General features: G+C 39.7%; 3 protein-coding genes across 3 annotated transcripts; 2 read left to right on the top strand and 1 right to left on the bottom strand.

The window, feature by feature from the left end:
- The first annotated feature begins 3,600 nt into the window (after positions 1–3,600).
- On the top strand, positions 3,601–12,390 carry hgd (homogentisate 1,2-dioxygenase). Its single transcript, XM_079260269.1, has 14 exons — positions 3,601–3,737; positions 5,705–5,776; positions 5,873–5,961; positions 6,052–6,157; positions 6,253–6,312; positions 6,400–6,491; positions 6,596–6,630; positions 6,736–6,815; positions 7,132–7,231; positions 9,061–9,185; positions 10,964–11,068; positions 11,168–11,294; positions 11,696–11,877; positions 11,964–12,390. Exons 1-14 carry the CDS (start codon positions 3,723–3,725, stop codon positions 12,105–12,107), a joined length of 1,332 nt encoding a protein of 443 aa, XP_079116395.1. The 5' UTR covers positions 3,601–3,722; the 3' UTR covers positions 12,108–12,390.
- Positions 12,391–12,509: 119 nt separating this feature from the next.
- ndufb4 (NADH:ubiquinone oxidoreductase subunit B4) lies at positions 12,510–15,444 on the bottom strand. The gene is made up of 3 exons (XM_079260270.1): positions 15,260–15,444; positions 13,465–13,608; positions 12,510–12,668 (listed from the first exon to the last, which is right to left on the bottom strand). The coding sequence occupies exons 1-3, from the start codon at positions 15,434–15,436 to the stop codon at positions 12,606–12,608; spliced, it is 384 nt and encodes a 127-aa protein (XP_079116396.1). The 5' UTR covers positions 15,437–15,444; the 3' UTR covers positions 12,510–12,605.
- Positions 15,445–15,559: 115 nt separating this feature from the next.
- LOC306770724 (sperm-associated antigen 16 protein-like) lies at positions 15,560–16,396 on the top strand (the record flags this gene model as incomplete). The annotated part of the gene is made up of 1 exon (XM_079259625.1): positions 15,560–16,396. One exon carries the CDS (start codon positions 15,560–15,562, stop codon positions 16,394–16,396), a length of 837 nt encoding a protein of 278 aa, XP_079115751.1.
- Positions 16,397–20,391: the final 3,995 nt, after the last annotated feature.

Raw genomic sequence — 20,391 nt, 5'->3', positions numbered from 1 at the left:
TGTGACAGTGTACGTACTTCTATGCAATATGAAAACATGAAGTTGCCATCACAGCACAGAATATGAGGCTTAACTGCATGTTTTGGGGCAAAAATTGCTTGTTTATGCATATGGGGACAGACTCTGCCAGGTGAGTCTATCACTCCCCATCAAGCTATTGAATTCTGCAGGCATCTAATAACAACGCATTTATGGTCCACTTTAGGCATGCATAGATGGAACCGTGCAGAGGCAACAGCAGTCTCTTCCATCTGGTCTCCAGCTATTCCATCCTCCCTTAAAACACACAGGCACCATCCGGATTGGACTTAGATACTAGAATTCTATCAACAGCTTCGGAGATGCAATTAAAATCGCTCATTTTCTTTCTCCATACAAGGAGCAGATCAATTTCCGGAGACGGGGACGTGATATTTTCCTGCCATTGGGCTTTCTCGTCTTTGGCGCGGCACCCTGACTGCCTCCCAGCGGGACGCCCGGGTCTGACTGCACGCCTCACCGGAGAACAGTTACTTCTGCTGCGGCGAGTTTATTTGCGCCTCGATATGTGAGAATTGCCATCATTTACCCTTCCCCAACATCTCCCAAAACAGAGAAAAGAAATAGACAAGCAGGGGAAGCGAGGTGGGAACGACAGAGACGAAATTGATTCTTTTTGATACTTGCTGCATGGGGGACATTAGATAGCCCACATCTTGTTTGACTTCCATTTTTAAGAAATGAACTGAATAAATTTTGCATGAGGTAATGTATATAGGCCTTTAAGAGGCCTTCTGCTGTTGTTCTCATACAATCTGGGATGACTTGCCCCTCCTGAGGAGGATGATACGGCTTTTAAGATAAGTAAATGAATTATACTACACAGGAACTCACTTTACATAAAACAATAAGTCAGCCTGGGATAAACTTGAATCTAAGTTCCACCTCCCCATTTTTTTAAAACACTGTTTGTTTTGCAGGACGTGAGGACGCACGGGACAACATTGTTTGCACAAGCAGTGCATATAGGGTCACAAGTCTTTCATTGATTAGATTCCTGGATTTTCTAATTATTAATTATATCATATATATACATATATATACATATATATATACATATATATATATATATATATATATATATATATATATATATATATATATATATTGTTCAAAAAATAAAGGTAACACTAAGTAGTGTGTTGTAGATCTGAATTAATGAATATTTTTATTAAATACTTTGCTCTTTCTATAGTTTAATGTGCTGACGACAAGATAACACAAAAATTATCAATGAAAATCAAATGTATCAACCCATGGAGGTCTGGATTTGGAGTTCTACTCCAAATGAAAGTGGAAAAACACACTACAGGCTGATCCAACTTTGATGTAATGTCCTTTAAACAAGTTAAAATGAGGCTCAGTGTGTGTGGCCTCCGCGTGCCTGTATGACATCCCTACAACACCTGGGCATGCTCCTGATGAGGTGGTGGATGTTCTCCTGAGGGATCTCCCAGACCTGGACTAAAGCATCCGCCAACTCCTGGACAGTCTGTGGTGCAACTTGGTGTTGGTGGATGGAGCGAGACATGATGTCCCAGATGTGCTCAGTTGGATTCAGGTCTGGGGAATGGGCGGGCCAGTCCGTAACATCAATTCCTTCGTGTTGCAGGAACTGCTGACACACCCCAGGCACATGAGGTCTAGCATTGTCTTGCATTAGGAGGAACCCAGGGCCAACCGCACCAGCATATGGTCCCACAAAGGGTCTGAGGATCTCATCTTGGTACCTAATGGCAGTCAGGCTACCTCTGGCGAGCACATGGAGGGCTGTGCGGCCCTCCAAAGAAATGCCACCCCACACCATTACTGACCCACTGCCAAACCGGTCATCCTGGAGGATGTTGCAGGCAGCAGAACGTTCTCCAGACTCTGTCACGTCTGTCACATGTGCTCAGTGTGAACCTGGTTTCATCAGACCACAGGGCGCCAGTGGCAAATTTGCCAATCTTGGTGTTCTCTGGCAAATGCAAAACGTCCTGCATGGTGTTGGGCTGTAAACACAACCCCCACCTGTGGACGTCGGCCCTCATACCACCCTCATGGAGTCTGTTTCTGACTGTTTGAGCAGACACATACACATTTGTGGCCTGCTGGAGCTCATTTAGCACAGATCTGGCAGTGCTCCTCCTGTTCCTCCTTGCACAAAGAAGGAGGTAACGGTCCTGCTACTGGGTTGTTGCCCTCCTACAGCCTCCTCCACGTCTCCTGATGTACTGGCCTGTCTCCTGGTAGCGCCTCCATGCTCTGGACACTACGCTGACAGACAGCAAACCTTCCTGCCACAGCTCGCATTGATGTGCCATCCTGGATGAGCTGCACTACCTGAGCCACTTGCGTGGGTTGTAGACTCCATCTCATGCTACCACTAGAGTGAAAGCACCGCCAGCATTCAAAAGTGACCAAAACATCAGCCAGAAAGCATCGGAACTGAGAAGTGGTCTGTGGTCACCACCTGCAGAACCACTCCTTTATTGGGTGTGTCTTGCCAATTGTCTATAATTTCCACCTGTTGTCTTTTCCATTTGCACAACAGCATGTGAAACTGGTTGTCAATCAGTGCTTCCTAACTGGACAGTTCCATTTCACAGAAGTGTGGTTGGCTTGGAGTTACATTGTGTTGTTTCAGTGTTCCCTTTATTTTTTTGAGAAGTGTATATAGATATATATAAAAAGGTTGTACATTTCCTTTTGCTCTGTTCTCTGTGAAGATGGTTCCACAATGCTTCAATAATGTTGAGGGGTCTTGGAAGGATTCATTGCTACTGATTTCGAGTCCAGTTCTAGAGTCATTTGGTCTTCGTCCACCATTTTTTCTGTTTCCCTTCAAGAATGGATTCCATGGAAACCATTTCTGATGTGTTTTCAGGGAACAATCAGCTGAAGGTTCAGATGCATCTTTAACATGCATCTGGCAGAGGCCAGGTTTTATGGCTGGTCTCTGCTGTAGATGTATTTTAGACATAACCATTCTTCTTTTGCCTTCCAAATGTCCAGTTCTCTCAATATTTTCTAATGACATGTGGTTTCAAGATATGTCAGTCTTTTGGCATTGGCTAATAGTTTTATTTGTGAATAAATTGTCAAACTGGAAAAAAATTATTTATCTTTGTGACGGGCTGCTGAAAGCAAAGTGACAGTCTCAGTGTGTCGTGTGTTCTACTGGTTCATCCCATGAACTGGCCAAAGCCAATGCTGAAAGAAAAGTTAAAAAACTGTCAGAAAATCTGAACTTCTTTCCAAGACCACTTTAGAATATTTAAAGAAAGTTTGACCCCTTTGCAAGCAGTAGGATATTAAAAAATGAGGAGTGGCTTAAGACTTTTGCACATCCATATCATGTGCCAACATGTTACATTGCACTTAAATCTTTAGATATCCTCTCTTCTTGTTTTTATTGGCACTGAGTCTGAGTCTTGTTTGCAGTTTGTCCACCCGACCTGTCGTCTCTCCTTAGATGGACACCCGCCTGTTGCGTCACGGAGCCAGTCAAGGCCTAATTAAACCCAGATTGAGAAAGAGTACATATCCAGCCCCTTTTCCACAGTCCACATACGAGCACGCGCACGTCCTGAAGTGGATTTTGGTCGCAGAATACAGGGCTGCAAGTTCTTTTATAACCACTGAGACACCCACCGACTAAGGAAGGTTTTTATTTTTTTCAATAAAACAACAACAACATAATGGCCGGACTCAAGGTAAGGCTGCGTTCAAATCTAAGCGGTTTCTACTCCACTCTTTATTATCTCTTTCAAGTGAAAGGCTCGGCGCAACAACGCGCAAATATGCTGTTCAGTTTGATTAAGATAAAGAGGAAGGTATGTTTATGAGCGTGGAGCTACAAAAATAAAGGAAATTGAAGTATGTGTCATTATTTCTCTAACTGCAGCAAAGCGGCTGACTGCAGAGAGGCGTTCCCTCCAGCCAATCAGAGCACTGCATTCAGCAGCTGCCCAGATGTGCTGTGAGACGCCAAGAAGCAAAGTTTTACTTTTTCCTGACATTATTTTGCTCAAATATCACCTTGACACTAATTGAATGACATTCAACTTTTTAAGACCAGGGAGCTGGAGATGGTTGGTTTGCAAAAACGTTACTTCTATTGTTTCTATTCTTATCACTATTATTATTATCATCATTATTAAGAATAAAAGCCACAATTTTCATGCTAAGTGTTGAAAAAGAAAAGTTATCCACTGTTAGACTATGCGTTATTCTTCTTGGAACATTAATTTCAGGATGAACCAAATCCTTCTCAATATAGAGATCTCTAAACGCACTTCAGGCACATGAGCGCGCACATATGGAAACCATTCATGTCTATAAGCTTTTGGCAGAACAACAGTGACTCAGCAAGATGCGTTTTCATGGAGCCAAGTTCAGATTTTTCTCAATACTTGTGATGACCGCTGGTATCCCTATAATAAGATTTTATCTTAAAGCAAGATGCTGAATTGACTGATAAAAACTGGTGGCACTTATGGAGCAACTAAGAGTCTTTCAGTTCTCATCTGGGTATTTTTGATGTTCTGGTCAGAGAACTACAGGCTCATGTCCCTTAAAGTCCTCCGTTGTAGATTTTAAATATCCTTTGGGGTCATTTTCGTTTTTATCCTATGCTGTTTTTACACATACTGTGACATTTTCATCGAAAATTTGTGGCTACTTCATATAGTCTAATATCTGTGATATTGGCTGCAACACAAGCCTAAAGACGGTTTTGATCCACCTCTATGATGCAGATGTTGAATTCTTGTCAAACATACTTTTATTCAATGCAGCCACATCTTCTTCCTATAAACTGTATCACTTCACAGTTTACACTTTTAGACTAAAACTTGTACTTAACTTGTAATGCCAAACTTTCAGAGATTTATTAATGATTCCTCCATAAAGGTTGCGCTAGTTTTCTGCAGTACCATCACTTCAAGGTTTACTGACTTGCAACACTTGCTAAAGACTTTTTACATTCTAAAAGGTAGATTTTCCTCTCTAACGCTCCTACTATCACTTCACCTTAAGAGCTTTCTTGTATATACAGACCTGAGTTCAACCTCCATGACTCATATTAACATACTTTTTGATAAGTGAAAATATTGCTTTTGTCTGTTTTTCAAGCATCAACTATTTAATTTTCTGGATTTTAGGCACATTGTTAATGAGCAAACATTATATCACAGAATTTAATCTTTTACAGAGTTTTCTTTATAAATTCTCCAAAAAAAATTACAAAACAAAAAATACACTAATCTTGCTGTAGGGATTAAATTTTTTTCAGTTCCTTTGTTCTCTCACTTATTTATTCATTCTAACAGATATTTTGACTAACTACACCTCAAAGTTTGCACGTTTGGAAATATGTGATTAAATATATGATTACATATTTTTAAAAATTGATGTCATGGGGGTTTTACATGTAATTAGCCTGTTTTTGTACAGTACAAGGGGAGATTTAGCAGAGCTGCAGTTTGTGTTATCACAGATCTAATGTGAATCAATGTGAAAACAATTAACAAAAAGACAGGCCCTAATGACAAGCCTTCAAATTTAATTATAACCAGCATGAAAACATTTATCCAGCATCACAATGAAACCACATGATGGATTTTCTTTTTCTGTTTTTCACTTTGACTTGCCTTCACTAAAGCGCGTGCATTCTTTTCAGTACATGAGTGGTTTCGGGAATGAGTTTTCTTCTGAAGATACACGCTGTCCTGGATCTTTACCTGAAGGACAGGTAGCACACAAGTTTGAAATGTTCTTTTTATTGTAATTATTAAAAAAAAAAAATCAACATTAATGAATTTGTTGACAAACTGTGATATTTCTACAGAACAGTCCTCAAGTCTGTCCTTATGGTCTCTATGCTGAGCAGCTCTCTGGTTCTGCCTTCACCTGCCCTCGCCCATCCAACAAGAGAAGGTGTTAATCTCTGTTTTAGACTCAGCCAATACAGACTCAATTGATTTTAGACATTTTCATTACTTTGACTTCATTCTCTTCTGTCTATAGCTGGCTGTACCGGATTCTCCCGTCTGTTAAACATAAGCCTTTCACACCGGTGCCATGTGGGGATCTGACAGAGAGCTGGGATGAAGTGGAGCCTGATCCTAACCAGGTATACCATCAGCAGCAGTCACTGATAATTTTGAATTTGCTTTAAAAAAGACCCTGAATCCTAAGTAGATTCTGACATTAATACTCTTGCCACAGCTACGATGGATGCCATTCACCATCCCTAAATCTACAGAAAAGAAAGTGGACTTTGTGGCTGTGAGTATGACTTGCTTCTTATGATGTCTTTATTTATGATTGATTATGACTTCACTGATTAGCATTACATCCTTCTGTGTGATTCAGGGTCTTCATACCGTCTGCGGTGCAGGAGATGCTAAATCTCGCAATGGCATTGGCATCCATGTGTACACCTGCAACACCTCTATGGTTGACAGGTGAGTATGTTTATGTATCTCTAAGCAAATAAATTCCATTTTCCTCAAAACTCAAGTGTAAAATCTTTGCCATCTTCTCAAAAGCTCTTTTATTTATGTTCCAGATGCTTTAACAACTCAGATGGAGACTTTCTGATAGGTAAGAATTAAAGGCACTTGCCATATTGGAAAATCTACACGTCAATCCTTGGTGACCACAAAGTTTCTTTTCTCCCTTGCTTTCTTTGTCCGTCTGAATGTGCAGTTCCCCAGCAGGGTGAGATCTTGATCACCACAGAGTTTGGGAAGATGATGGTTGAGCCAAACGAGATTTGTGTTATCCAGGTGGGCTGAATTTCTCCCATCTCCCCAGTTTATTTATTTATTTTCTTTCTGAAATAGCTAGACCCCCCTATCCCCATTTTTCTTTCGCCATATTTAGAAAGTTGTGGTTTTCTCCTCTTCAAAAGCTTAAAAATAAATATCAGTGGAGAAAGGCTTTGAGCTACAGACAGCCTGACCATCAGCACATTTGTTTTTTCCAAACACATTAGTCCATTAGACCCCTCAGCTCTGATACAGCCTACATTTGCTACATAACAACACTAAATTTCTTCAAACTGCCACTTTTCACATCGTTTTTTCTTCTTTTTTCTACCAGCAAGGGATGCGATTCAGTGTGGATGTGTTCGGAGAAACCAGAGGCTACATTCTGGAGGTGTATGGAGCCCATTTTGAGCTCCCTGACCTGGGACCTATAGGTTTGTGCTTGAACGATGTCTGTGAGTGTAGATAAAGAAGGATGAACACATGCTATATGTGTTCACCCTTTTTGGAAATCAACACACCAACCACTTTGCCTGTTTCCTGCAACATGCTATTGTTGCGTAAATTGTTGACACTTATCTTTGAAAGTCTGTGGGATTTTTAGCAGTGCTAACTGTGTGGCTCAGGCAGTCATCCACGCCACGCTAAGATACGGCTAAGATGTTGTACACTGGTCATCTTGTTGACATTAATGGTTTGGAGTGAAATCTCTGCCGCATTTTGATTGGTGGGAATCTTTCCATCTCCTGTTGGTGTGAGGTCAAAAATATTAAGTTCATGACCAAACTTCTGAAAATCTGATGGCCATATGTGATCATCCAAAAGCAAAAGTTGTGTACTGCTAAAGAGAACAATATCTGCAAGTAGCTGGGGTATTTCATCCTTTATAATACATCATCTTAAATTATTTAGATGATAAGAAGAAATCTGTGGACTGAAAAGACAAGACCAAACACTAATACTGAATGGCTGTAATTTTTAGGTCTGCCGGCAGCAGTGCATCTAAAGTACTACAGTGAAAATAACAGCTTGGGCTTGAGAAACACTTCTCTGAACCATTGTCAGCAAACCTATTATGTACCCAAAAGTCTAAGTTAAAACTCACCAGGCAAATAAAAATAAAGATCTGAATACCCTGCTGCCTTGTTTGGGACCGAGCTCATTAAAGATAGAAGGAGGTGAAGTTGAAAACTGTCCTGTGTTGTGGCCAGTGGAAATATGAAATCTCTTTTTTTAAAACATTTTTTTCAAGATTTTTATAATAAATGCTTGACCGACCTGTTTGTTCCAGTGTAGTACTGCAGAGCTGTCAATGCACGCATTAAAAAGCTCTCCTGTCAATTTAGTATAGGTACACCTTGGTAGAACTGGGTTAGACCCCCTTTTTGCCTTTCCGTTGGAAATATTCCTCAAAGATTTTAGTCCATATTGGCATGATAGTGTCACACTGTTGCTGCAGATTTGTTGGCTGCACATTCGTGATGAGAAACTCCCATTCCACCTCAATCCAAAGTGTGGAGGCGTGAACTTATAGTCATGTTTATGACTGTGGTCATAAAGGGATGGACATGGTCAGGAGCAAGTGTGCTAAGATATTCCCTTTAGTCCTCCTATTCTCCTCTGATCTCTCACATAAACAGGAATGTTTTTTCCAGACGAGTGCTGCTCACTAGATATTTGTCTGTTGTGAACCATTCTCTGTAAACCTTAGAGATGGTTGTGTGTGAAAATCCCAGTTTCTAAAAACCATCAGCAACCATGTCACATTCAGTCACTTAAATCCCCTTTCTTCCTTATTCTGGTGCTCAGTTTAAACTTCAACAAGTTATCTTGATCATGTCTACATGCCTAAATGCATTAAATTTAGTCCATGTAATTGACTGAATGGCCATTTGTTCTAACTAGTGATTAAACAAGTGTACCAAATAAAATAGCTGAATGTATTCTGCTGTGCAAATGTCATTTCTCCATCCCTGTGCAGCAACACGTTGCCAAAGCACTTTCTGCATGTCCTATTAAAGCATTTGACAATTTATGAAGCCAAAAGCCTTTTCTACTGCAATTTGTCTTCATTAATTTGGTAAGAGAAGCCTGCAGAAAAAATAAATCTGTTTCAGCTATTTCTGATAAATGAAAGTTTAAGGATATGCTAAAAACTGAGTCCAGTTTTTACTTACATTTTCCACAGTAAAGTTGTACTGCCTGCCATTATATATTCTATTATTCAATATATTTTCTGTCATCATGTGTCTATGTTTTGCAGGAGCCAATGGCCTGGCCAATCCAAGAGATTTCCTGTGTCCAGTCGCATGGTTTGAGGATCGCAGTGTGTCAACAGGCTACACCATCATCAACAAGTATCAGGGGAAACTGTTTGCCTGTCAACAGGTGACTATTGTGACATTTAATTTGGTTTAGTGTCACTGTAATAATCTGCACACGTACACCTTGTCTGATAAGGACGAGCACATGTTGTACACTTGCCCTATTAACCTATTTAGGTTTGTGCTCGCTTCGGTGAGCACCATCGAACTGCCACAGTGACTAACAGGAAACGGTCCAAGTGAAGCATATGATCCATTAGCTGCTCCTGCCGACTGAATTGCCATCCCTGATGATTTAATATTGAAGCGTTAGCTGTTATCCTTTCAGCGGGTTTCCGCCTCGACTCCCTTATGAGCCTTAATCACTCATAATTAGTTAAGGCATTCTGGAGCTTTAGACAGTGTACCTGTGACGCTTTGCTTTGTAGGAAAAACCTTTTCCAAGTTAAGCATTAATTTCAGCATATTTCACTCGGGGAAATGATCCTCCCCCTCCTGAAATGTCCTGTTGGGTGCATAATTGGATCGACACATAATGTCTGACAGGAGTTTTTTGTTTTGTTTGTTTTTATTTTTTACAGAGACATGGAAGAGGTGGGAGGAGAGGTTTGTCAAGGGTTGGGGGGGTAGAAGGGGGAGGGTGGGGGGGGTGGGGTGGGGGGGTAACCGTGGAAACCATGTCAAACCACACTGTTATTATTCATAGTAAGAAGTACACAAGGGCATGATACTGTCTGTTCTTGAAGCAAAACAACCCTTTTTCCATTTTTTAAGCTGCCTTTTCTGGAGTATTATACGCTGGAGGTGAGAGGTGAAGAGGTGACATTCTGTCCCTGGTGTCCATCTTTTTTTCTGAGCCTGGAAAGTGAGGCTACGGGGGCAAGAAAAAAAGATGGGGGACAGAGGCCTCATCTCAGGGAAGATGCTGCTGCTCCTGTCTGGTCCTGCTGTTTTGTTCCCCCGCAGAGTGCTGAAATTGCTCAAATTAACTTATTATTTGCTTGACTGGGCCAATATGTTTGTGTTTTGTGTGCATGTGTGTGCAAGTGCTTGCTCCTCCATTTTTTTCCCCTTCGTTTTAATCGAATGTAGTGGAGTTGCAACAGATGAATGTCCAAGAAATTACCTGCACTGGGTTTCCCAAAGGCCCTTTTGTGTAGCAACTGGCTGCTGACAATTGAGTACCTCAAGTGATTGAGTGTGTTAAGTTGTTCTAGGTGTTTATTAGTTATATAACGTGTATGAGTATGTTCAGATCTATGTATGTACATGTCTTTGCCAGCTTTTTGTTAGTGCGTGCTAGGTGTTGATGTGTGCGCGTGTATGTGTGTAGGAGCATGGAGGTCAACATGAAGGCAGCTCGAGTTGTAATGAACTATATTGATTTTAAAGCTGCTGTTGAATGTTTTTTTTTTCAGTGACATTATCAGAACAGAGAAACTATATAAAATTGCTGTGGTTTTAACAATCAAGATAAAGAAATGTCTCTGCACCCACAGTTGTCCCACCCTCCTCTATAAATGTGCTGCTGTGAGCATCAAAATGCTCAAAGTTTGGGAAAGTTTGATTGTGAAGCCAATTACCCCATAATACCTGGAGCCTCATATCACAAAGAACAGGGGGAATGAAAGCGAAAAAAGATTGAAAGAAGCACACCCTCTCACAATTTTCATTATGACCATATTTTTTTCTCTTTATGTCAAGAAGTACTCTCTCTGGGAATTTAAGATTACAAAGACATTATTCATTGTTCCTTTTTTCCCTGTGAAAAGCTCAATTTAAAGTCTTTTGTGTTTCTTGCGCGAGCAGACTTCTTTTATTTGTTTTGTTCTGTGCACGTAGGACTTCTCTCCATTCAATGTGGTCGCCTGGCACGGTAACTACACACCGTACAAGTACAATCTGAAGAACTTCATGGTCATCAACTGTGTGGCCTTCGACCATGCGGTACTTAATTGATTGCTTATACATCACTGAAACATACAAAAGCACAAACCGAATAAACACTGTAGATGTAACTCTTTTATATTCACGATCTTCCTTCAGGATCCTTCTATCTTTACTGTGTTAACTGCCAAATCCACAAAACCAGGTGTGGCCATTGCTGACTTTGTCATCTTCCCTCCACGTTGGGGTGTAGCTGACCACACCTTCCGTCCACCCTACTATCACCGTAAGACCAAAGTAACACACATACACACACAGGCCTTCCTACCACACTGAGATGCTTTGTTCACATTTTTTTACAGGACAGATTCAACGAATTTAGAGAACTACATTGTTAAGTCAGCTCAATTTGAAAGCTATACTTTGAATGGAAATGCCAGATTCAGCCTAGTGAGAGTAATTTTCATCTATAATGGATTGAAACAAGTCAGCTAGAAGCTAACAGGTCCATTTACCCAGCTAGTGTCAAGACAGTAGCTGAGAACAATCCACCTGCTGTATGACTCATTTCAATGGAGGCGCCACAGGCTTGCTTCCATCAGCGCTCTCCAAGGCCATCTAGTGGAAAGTTTGGTCTCTGCGCCCATCATCCTGCTGTGTTACAGCACCTCCTGCTTGCTGTTCCAGGTAACTGCATGAGTGAATTCATGGGTCTGATTAAAGGCCACTATGAAGCCAAAGAGGAGGGTTTCCAGCCAGGAGGGGCGAGCCTCCACAGCATGATGACCCCACATGGCCCAGATGCTGACTGCTTCGAAAAGAACAGCACAGCTGAGCTTAAACCTGAGAGAGTTGCTGAAGGAACCATGGTAATAACACTTTGCAGTAAAGGTTGTCTTGTAACATCACCCAGGCAAACACAAAGTAACATGTTCCTTGTTTATCCTTCCTCCAGGCGTTCATGTTTGAGTCATCCTTCAGTATGGCAGTAACTAAATGGGGCCTACAAACATGCCAGAGGCTTGACAAGAGCTACTACCAGTGTTGGGAACATCTCCGCAGCCACTTTAATCCCAAGTGGAAGCCCAGCAAGCAGTAAAAAAAACAAATCACCAACCAAACAAACTAAAAAAAAGAAACTTGGATGTTATTTGGAAAATTATAACAGATGCAAAAAAAAAAAAAAAAAAAAAATCCAATTTATGGATCAACCAATAATTTGGTGTCAGTAATTCATAGATTTCTAATGGTTTCTAAATAGTTCTTTATTTGTAATAACATATCTCACTCTAGCAGTTCACCATCCATGTTCTTACCCACATAATTATTGCGAAACGGCCACAGTACAAGTTTATAAAGTTAGATAAAATTATTTGTGGCCACACAAGTCATGGATGATCCCAGCAATTTTAATCTCAAATTAAGCATCAATGCCTCATGGTCAGAAGTTAGAGCACAGTTTCATATCATTCATATTTCAACCTCAAAAATCAAAGCCATATGACTGAATGACAATATAATTTTATTTGTTTAATAATAATTACACACACTAGAATCATGTCTAGACGATTACAGGAAGGTTTTTCTACACTGGAGTTCATGATGACAAGCTGAACTTGCGCTCGAGGGTTCCAGCCTTAATCTGCTCCTCCTTCCTATCCTGTAAAAAACAGATGACAAACAGATGATTGGTTAGTTCAGTTTCCATAGCAACAAAGTCGTATCACCCTCAAATCTTCACCTCCAGGACATTTTCTCAACGACATGTTTTATGAGCGAGTGTTTTGTGATTTTCAAGTGAGTCGTTTTTTTCTCCCAACCACAGAAGGGGAAAGATGAATACGATAGCGCAGCGGTGCGACAATTGCTCCAAATTCTTGCTGGAATTTCAATTGGCTATGATTTAGAGGGCAAATCTCCATGACAATGGAAAATGAAAGCAGGCAGTATTTCAAATGAAGCATTCATTTCCAGTGTGAATGGACCTGCATTCAACAGAAAAAAAGCATACTGATTGTGCACCTTTAAGAGAATAATGACTACAGACCACTTTCTATGTTTGTCATAAATCATAACTAACACATAACACTCACATCTTGAAAATATAGTGGCAAAAATATTCACATGGGCTGTATTGTTGAGTGTGTTACATTAGCCGGAAAATCATCACCGCAGTCATAGATATTAAAGGTAAATGAAATTCAGAAACCAGTAAAAAAAAATATGTTTCAATACATTTCCAATTTCCTATTAAATATTTTCACCAAATTTGGTTTCTAGTTTTTTCACTTTCTTCTTTTACAATGAAAAAAGATCAGGGGTTATGGAATGTGGCTAAATTGTTCAGATGGTCTAGTTACTAAACATACAACCTCATATGCTGAGAACTGTTAAATCATTGAAAGGCCCATGATGGATGCAGCATAGAAAGTATAATTGTCAATCTTGTCTCATACCCTGTCTGTCTTGAAGATGTAATAAAGCGCAAAGAGAGGCACGACTCCAAACATCAAACCCAGCAGAGATGTCTTGTTTGTGGCTTTGAAGTGTGGATATGGGTTTGCTCGTGCAAAGACCCATCGTGTCAGCGCAGGATCTTCCTGTAAAGACAAAAAAATGCAATCACATTTTATTAACCTGTGTAATAATTTTAAAAAGTTTTGATTTTTAAATGCAACCCAAAGTAGTCTTCAATCATTTTTAACAGTTTAACATTTAAATGGCCCAAGTGCCTCAGAAACTTATCTTACCTTATTCACAAGTCCAATTTTGTGATATACAAGATGTTTTAACATAACAAAATTTTGGTTTGAGTCTATCAAAATGACCAGTCCACTTTTTACCCTTCCAAAAGAAAATAACCTGTTTGTATCTTGCTTTGGGGAGTGCAAACCTAACCACAGCACTGTGGAAACTTGTTACAATGATATTAAAAAAGAGAAAGTCAACAAAGGAAAGCCTAGTTTAAGCTGTTCAGTTCATAAACTGTATCTTCCGCACATTAATCAAGTTGTTTATATGATGTTCGGGAAATGAGAAGGAAAAGAGCTAACAAAAACCAATTTCACCTGAAAAACCAGATTTTAAACATACATATAGCTGGTCACAGCTAAATGCTAACAAAGAACAGCATGTATGTTCTTTATTAATAAGGAACTGAATAAATAAAAGCATACAGCCCATATAATATTTAGAGAGCTGTAAAGTTGTTCAGTTCAGAGCTTGAGATGGCACCACTTAGCCAACAGTTAATTGGTTTTACTGCTATCTGTTAAGTAAATTGAAAACGCATCAATACTAACAAACAAACATATTAACAGCTATCAACACAAAACTGGAACAAACTCCCCCTTTTTCTTTCATACTGGACGCGGATAGTGGTCCAGATAAATGGTCTGGCTGAGCTACAATCATAGCTGCGAACCCTGACAGACATTTTTATGTTATTGAATTATTTCACTTCGGAAAAAAAAAAGAAACCAACAGAAAAATAAACAACAAATTTTAAACAAAGGGTATTTGTATCTCTGAATTATTACTAGTTATCTTTAAAACATTTGTTGGTAAAATTAAAATGCTGGAGGAAGTATAATTAAAAACAAAACAAAACACAATAAACTGGGGATTTCAAAGGACAGACTCTTTCTAAAGAATACCAGAGGGTAAAGTTTTTGATTGGGTATAAAAAAAAAAAAAAGTTTTGGATATTTGAACTTTCAATCATGTCAGACAAGAGTAACCCCATTATTCATTACATGATTTACTTATTCAACTACCTTGTAATTCGTCCTTAATTATTTGGACTGTTGTAGTTTAGGAAGGGACTTGAATTACATATAATAATGCAGTCCATTAATGACTTGTACTGAAGGTTGGCAACATCTTGGCTGATAATAAACCCAAACAAACAAACAAACAAATATATATATATATATATATATATATATATATATATATATATATATATATATATATATATAATAAACTTTCTAAGACAGCATTGAGCAGCTTTAGCATTATGAATCAATGCTAACTAGCTGGCGGCTAACGTTAACACAAAAATAACATTAAAGTGGGGTCGTTGCAAATAACACTGCTCTCCTACTCACACAGAAAATCTAACATAGACTAATACATATTTACACTGTTCCGTATGCAACTTAAATCGGTTCATTAGTGTGTCTATGAACGCCACCATTAGCATCTCTGCAAGAAGCTGTCTTCAGAGGTGACATTGCTACATAGACTTACAATGAGCTCATTTCTGTGAGGGTTGTTGAGCTGCAGCTGATATTGTCTCTTCAGATTCGCCCGTAACGCACCCCTCGCTTCTTCTGTGCGCCTCTGCTCCGGTGAAAGGTTAAAATATTCATTTGGATCCAATGTTTTTGGACGAGTGGCCAAGGGCGCCTCTCGGTAATCCGCCATGATTGTTTGGTGGCAAACGAGAGTGACAAACGAGAACTTGCCAAATCTCGCGTGGAAACGCTTACGTTGTTACTAAGGCAACACCACCAAACTTTCAACTGCGGTCTACCCCATAGAAAAACAATGAATATAGCAAACAAAACACAAGAAAAACACAAAGAAAACGTTCCCTTTGATATTTTTGATGATTTTAAGTATGAGGAAGTTTCTCTTGATGATGAATGGAGTTTAACCGAAGGGGAAGAAGACTTGGAAGCAACAGTGAAAGCCATCAAAGACCGCGCAGAGGCCTGCGCGCGACACGATCAAAGTCCCAGCACAAACGCCAGCACGCACCCACCGTCTTCATTATCAGTGCCACAGTTTTTACGCCACTATCTCTGGGACATGGGCATGACAAAAACGCTCGACTGTTTTCAGACGGAGTGGGCGGAGATGGAGCACAAAGGGCTGGTGGATGAAGAAGGGGTTGGTGCGGTGCCCGACGTGTACACCCAGAACCAGCAGCTGGACAGAGAGCTTAAAAACGCTCTGCGGGAGAGGGATGAGTACAGGCAGGCCGCATCTGTCGCAGCTGAGACACTGCTGCAAGTCAAGAGAAACAGAGACATCCACCGACTGAAGCATAAGCGTGTTGTTCAGGAGAAAAGCAGAGTCATCGAGGACATCAGAAAACTCAAACAGCAATGCGAAATCCAGGAACCTGCACTGAAGCGGATGAATGAAAAATACCAGGCAGTTCTAAAACAGGTCATGCTGCTGGCTTCGGAGATGGACAAATCATTATCAGAGGCGGACAGCCAGGCAGCCCAGCAGGGCACCTCGTTTATGGGGGTGAATAAGAGTGTCGGAGAGACAGTGCATCCAGTGACCCATCCAAGACCTCCAGCACAGCCTGACTGCTCTGGAAGGCAGCAGAGTGTGCAGCCAGCGAAAGAAAGCAAATGTTCCCCAAAGTAAACATCTGACCTCATTTAAACTGTCTTTATGTGTGTTCCTTTCCACTGTAAATAGCACTTGTGAGAATTTGAGAAATGTGCAAAATATTCTTTATGTATGCTGCTTAATGACACAAACATTATGCAGGCATTTTGATATTGGTTTCTAAAGGTGTAAAAAAAGTCTTAAGCAAACATCTGTGCTGACATTAATATATATTTTTTGTTATTGCAATAATCAATATGCAGAATCGGATTCTTGTTCATGTGTCATTTTTGTTGTTTGGTTGAGTTTGGTCTAGTTTATACTGATCTTTTTGGCACTGATTATGTAAAGGATTACAAAGCCAGAACCCAAAACTCAGCCAAAAGTGGAGGTAAAACAGATTTATTGAAAAAATAATGGCTTTAAAGGTGGACTTGCTAGTCTGGTCATCAAGAGGTCTGGAACACAAAAACAGAGGTGAGCCAAAATAGGGGTGGAATGACAATGGGGAGGCCAAAAACAAATATTTATCAGGAGCTGGGTGAATAGGAAGTCCCAGAGTGATCCTCCAGATCACCCATTACAATCCAAAATCTCAAGGTCCAAAACAGTCCAGGGTTCACACAAAAGACACGAGGGAGAGGAAAAAAATCCAAGGGGCAAGCAAAAGGCAAGGTCAGATTCAGGCAGGGTTCTTCAGTCTTAGATGCTCTTCTGTCTTCAGGGGACAGAACTTAGAGTGAATTCTGCATGTGGTTTGTTTAAACTGGACTGACGATTGAATCTAGACTGAGATTAAATTACATCTTTGTTGAAACAAGTTTTTAGTTATAGGCTGGCTCTAAAGCCTCTAGCTGCATATCACAACAGCACTGGATGAAATACAAGAACATAGCCACTAACACATTAAAACATTTTAAATTTCACACAAACACATAAAAAACCCATTACAGACTCAAAACTAAATCAAAATAAATAAAACAGAATAGCAATTAAGAAAACAAATTTTACAAACAACAGAACAGAATGTTTTATTCTGTTCTGTTGTTTGGGAATTTGTTATTTATGTTTTTTTTTTTTTTTTTTTTAAATTGTCTTGTGTTTCATTCATGCACTTACGGAGCAGCTGTAGTCTGATCTAATGGTTACTTGCAGATCTGGTTCAGGCCTTTTTGCATTACTAAACCACAAGAGGGCAATCTGTAGCAAGTTGTGGTTATTCTTTGATGCAACGACCATGTACAGAGGAGCGCCTCTGTCCTCTCAGAGAGCAAGCATGTTGAGATAAGAGATAAACTGTGAAGAATCATGCTGTTCCTGCTTGTTTCTGTTTCTTACATTCACAGTGGTACTGCACCAGTAACAATAAGGTTTTAGGTAGAAATATGCAACAGAATGGACTATTAGGGAGAAAATATCAGTCCCAAGTTAGTCAGACTGAAAACCTAATGTTTTATAATGTGGATTTATCACTTATGAACATAATATTGTCTTATGTGGAGGTCAGAAGAAGAATTACCACAAGAAGTCAAAGATGTTTTAATAATAAATAGACTTTTCACAATCGTAGATGATTTTTCTGCAACTGTGATGGGGTGTAACTAAAGCTAAGCTGTTATAAAACCTTGTCTGAGGTGTGGATAATCATTTAACATAGTATGGCTGGAGTAGTATAATAATTCACTGTATGTTCTCACATATTTCCCCTTTGCTCTATATCTTAAACTTCTTACTAGAGTCATAATGTGGCGCAGAGATGCTGAGAGCTCTTTGATCCAGAGAGGCCCAGGCACAGCTACAGTACGTGCAACCAAATGATTTATTGTTCTCACTGGACTTCTGAAGTGCTGCCTGTTCTGTAAGATTTGAAAAATCTATTTATGACTTTGAAATGAAATTCTTCGTAAGACACGCTTGAGTTCAGACACTGAAATTTAGCCTCAAATGAAATATTAATATGTTTCCAACCTAGCTGCCCTTCCCACGGCACTGCCTTGGACCTCGAGGTGAATTTTGGAGAGTTTTTGATCAATGAGAACATTAACCACGGATGTGTTTTTTTCCTCCTCCATCCTTTTCATTCGTTTCCTGCTGCCTGTGCCATTGTTAGCTTTCACGCCTCACATCTATTCCACAGAGCTCCGGTGTTTTATTCTTTATCTGCAGTGCTGACTGACATTTTTTATTTTAGATGTACTTATTGTGCAAACTCTATGACAGATAACAGAGATGTAGATGTGATAGAGAAACAAAGACATTTGCCTTCTGAGGTAGAAGCAGTAGATGATTTCTATCTGCACCCACCTTGCAAAATCTAATCATTTCCTGTAATCATTGCTATTATTTTGTTCTGCTTTGGGCATTTAAAATGACTACATGCAAGACTGGCTTGACAGTGTGCTTCTCTGTGGTGCTGCTTACTCATAATAATGTGTTAGTGCAGAGATTCCATTACTTCGCTACCCTCAAGAAATGCTGAAGAAACGTCCCTCTCCACCTTTGTTTTAATTTTTGCTCTATTTAAAGGTTTCTTTAATTCTTACAAACTACCTCAGAATAAATGAAATGCTGCACAAAGGCTGTAATCTATGTTCTTGCCTTCTTTTTTATGTTTAACCTTTTTGAGGGAATGAGTGTCCCTTACAGGTGTTTTTCCAAGAAGTTTATGACTTTGTGAGTCCATCTTCATTGGCCATGGCTGATTGGAATTCCTCCCCTGCCTGCCCAATTCCCAGCGCTGTCCTTCCCGCTCCTCTCTACTGACAGCCCTGCCCACTTCAAAGCCTGCAACAACCTTCGTGTCAAACAGAAGAGAATGGAGAATGAAAAAAAATGCTAATTTTTCAGCACCCCTGACTCAGGCTGGACCAAATCAACCACACCCCATAACCATCTGCGTCTGTGCCTTCCTCTGCTTTTTTGAGGCATGCCTTGTTTATGCAGCTGATTTACACCAGCCTGTAAATTTTTATTCAATTCAAGCAATATGACATCTTTATCCCCCATTTTTTAAATTATGCTTTACCTTCTTATTCTCAAAATATTTTTGCACAAAATTGAGTTTGTATTTCAGCTCATCATCAACTCTCCCTGCCATCACTTTGCAATCTATGTGCATGAAACTGATTCACACTGTCTGTGACTATTCCCTTCTTAGCAGGGTATAGCAGGTCAAACTCAGCAGTATTTTTTGCTTCAATGTACTAAAGCAGTGAAAAGATTGGCTCATGGCTATTACTCGGCACACATCCATCATCTTCAAGGAGAGCTATACAGAAAGATTGCCCAGAGACAGAGTTGACATAATCCTGCATTTTTCTTGCAGGTTGGTTAATTTCAGCACAAGGATTTTGTGTCAGTTATCAGACTGTCTGTGAAATTACTTGCTCCAAGCCAAGAGATGCTTTGCCTGTGGATCACGGAAGCTGCCAAGAATACAGAATGCAGCATGGTGCCATATTTTTATATTGCTATTCAAGTGCTCAACTCATAAAAATGCATAATGATAAAGTTTAATCCAGGCCTGTTTTTCTTTGGACATTTTTAAGACAAACAGTTCAGAAAAAAAGATTAATCTGACACGGGCAACCCTGTTTGATAGAGTTCCCTTTATAGATGAGACATTATATGTAAACTAACTACATCAGCATATTTGACCAGCAGATCAGCATTTAGTCAACAGCAAAGCCCCACATGTCAGATGAAACTCAGTGATGACTCAGTGATCTGCATGCATTTAGCATTCTGAAAGCAGAAGGAATTAAATAACTTTTCCTTGGAGAAAAAGGCTTATTGAGATATTTACTGATAACACAAATAACACACACACAGGAAAACGAAATGTCTAGCAATGACTAAACAAACAAAATATTTGAGTGTATTAAAAGAGTTATAAATTGTTTTTCTTAAAGGTGCAGCCTACAACAAATAAAAGGTAAAACACAGAAAAATGTAACATATCAGTAAAAGGCTATGTTTCTGTTGGTGTTTAATTACATTACCAAAACAATTGTTATGTATTTATCCTCACA

Source organism: Telmatherina bonti, assembly GCF_933228915.1.
Source record: "Telmatherina bonti genome assembly, chromosome: 20".
Classification (NCBI taxonomy): domain Eukaryota; kingdom Metazoa; phylum Chordata; class Actinopteri; order Atheriniformes; family Telmatherinidae; genus Telmatherina; species Telmatherina bonti.
Note: the sequence above shows the minus strand (reverse complement) of the source record. Positions and strands in the feature narration are given on the sequence as shown.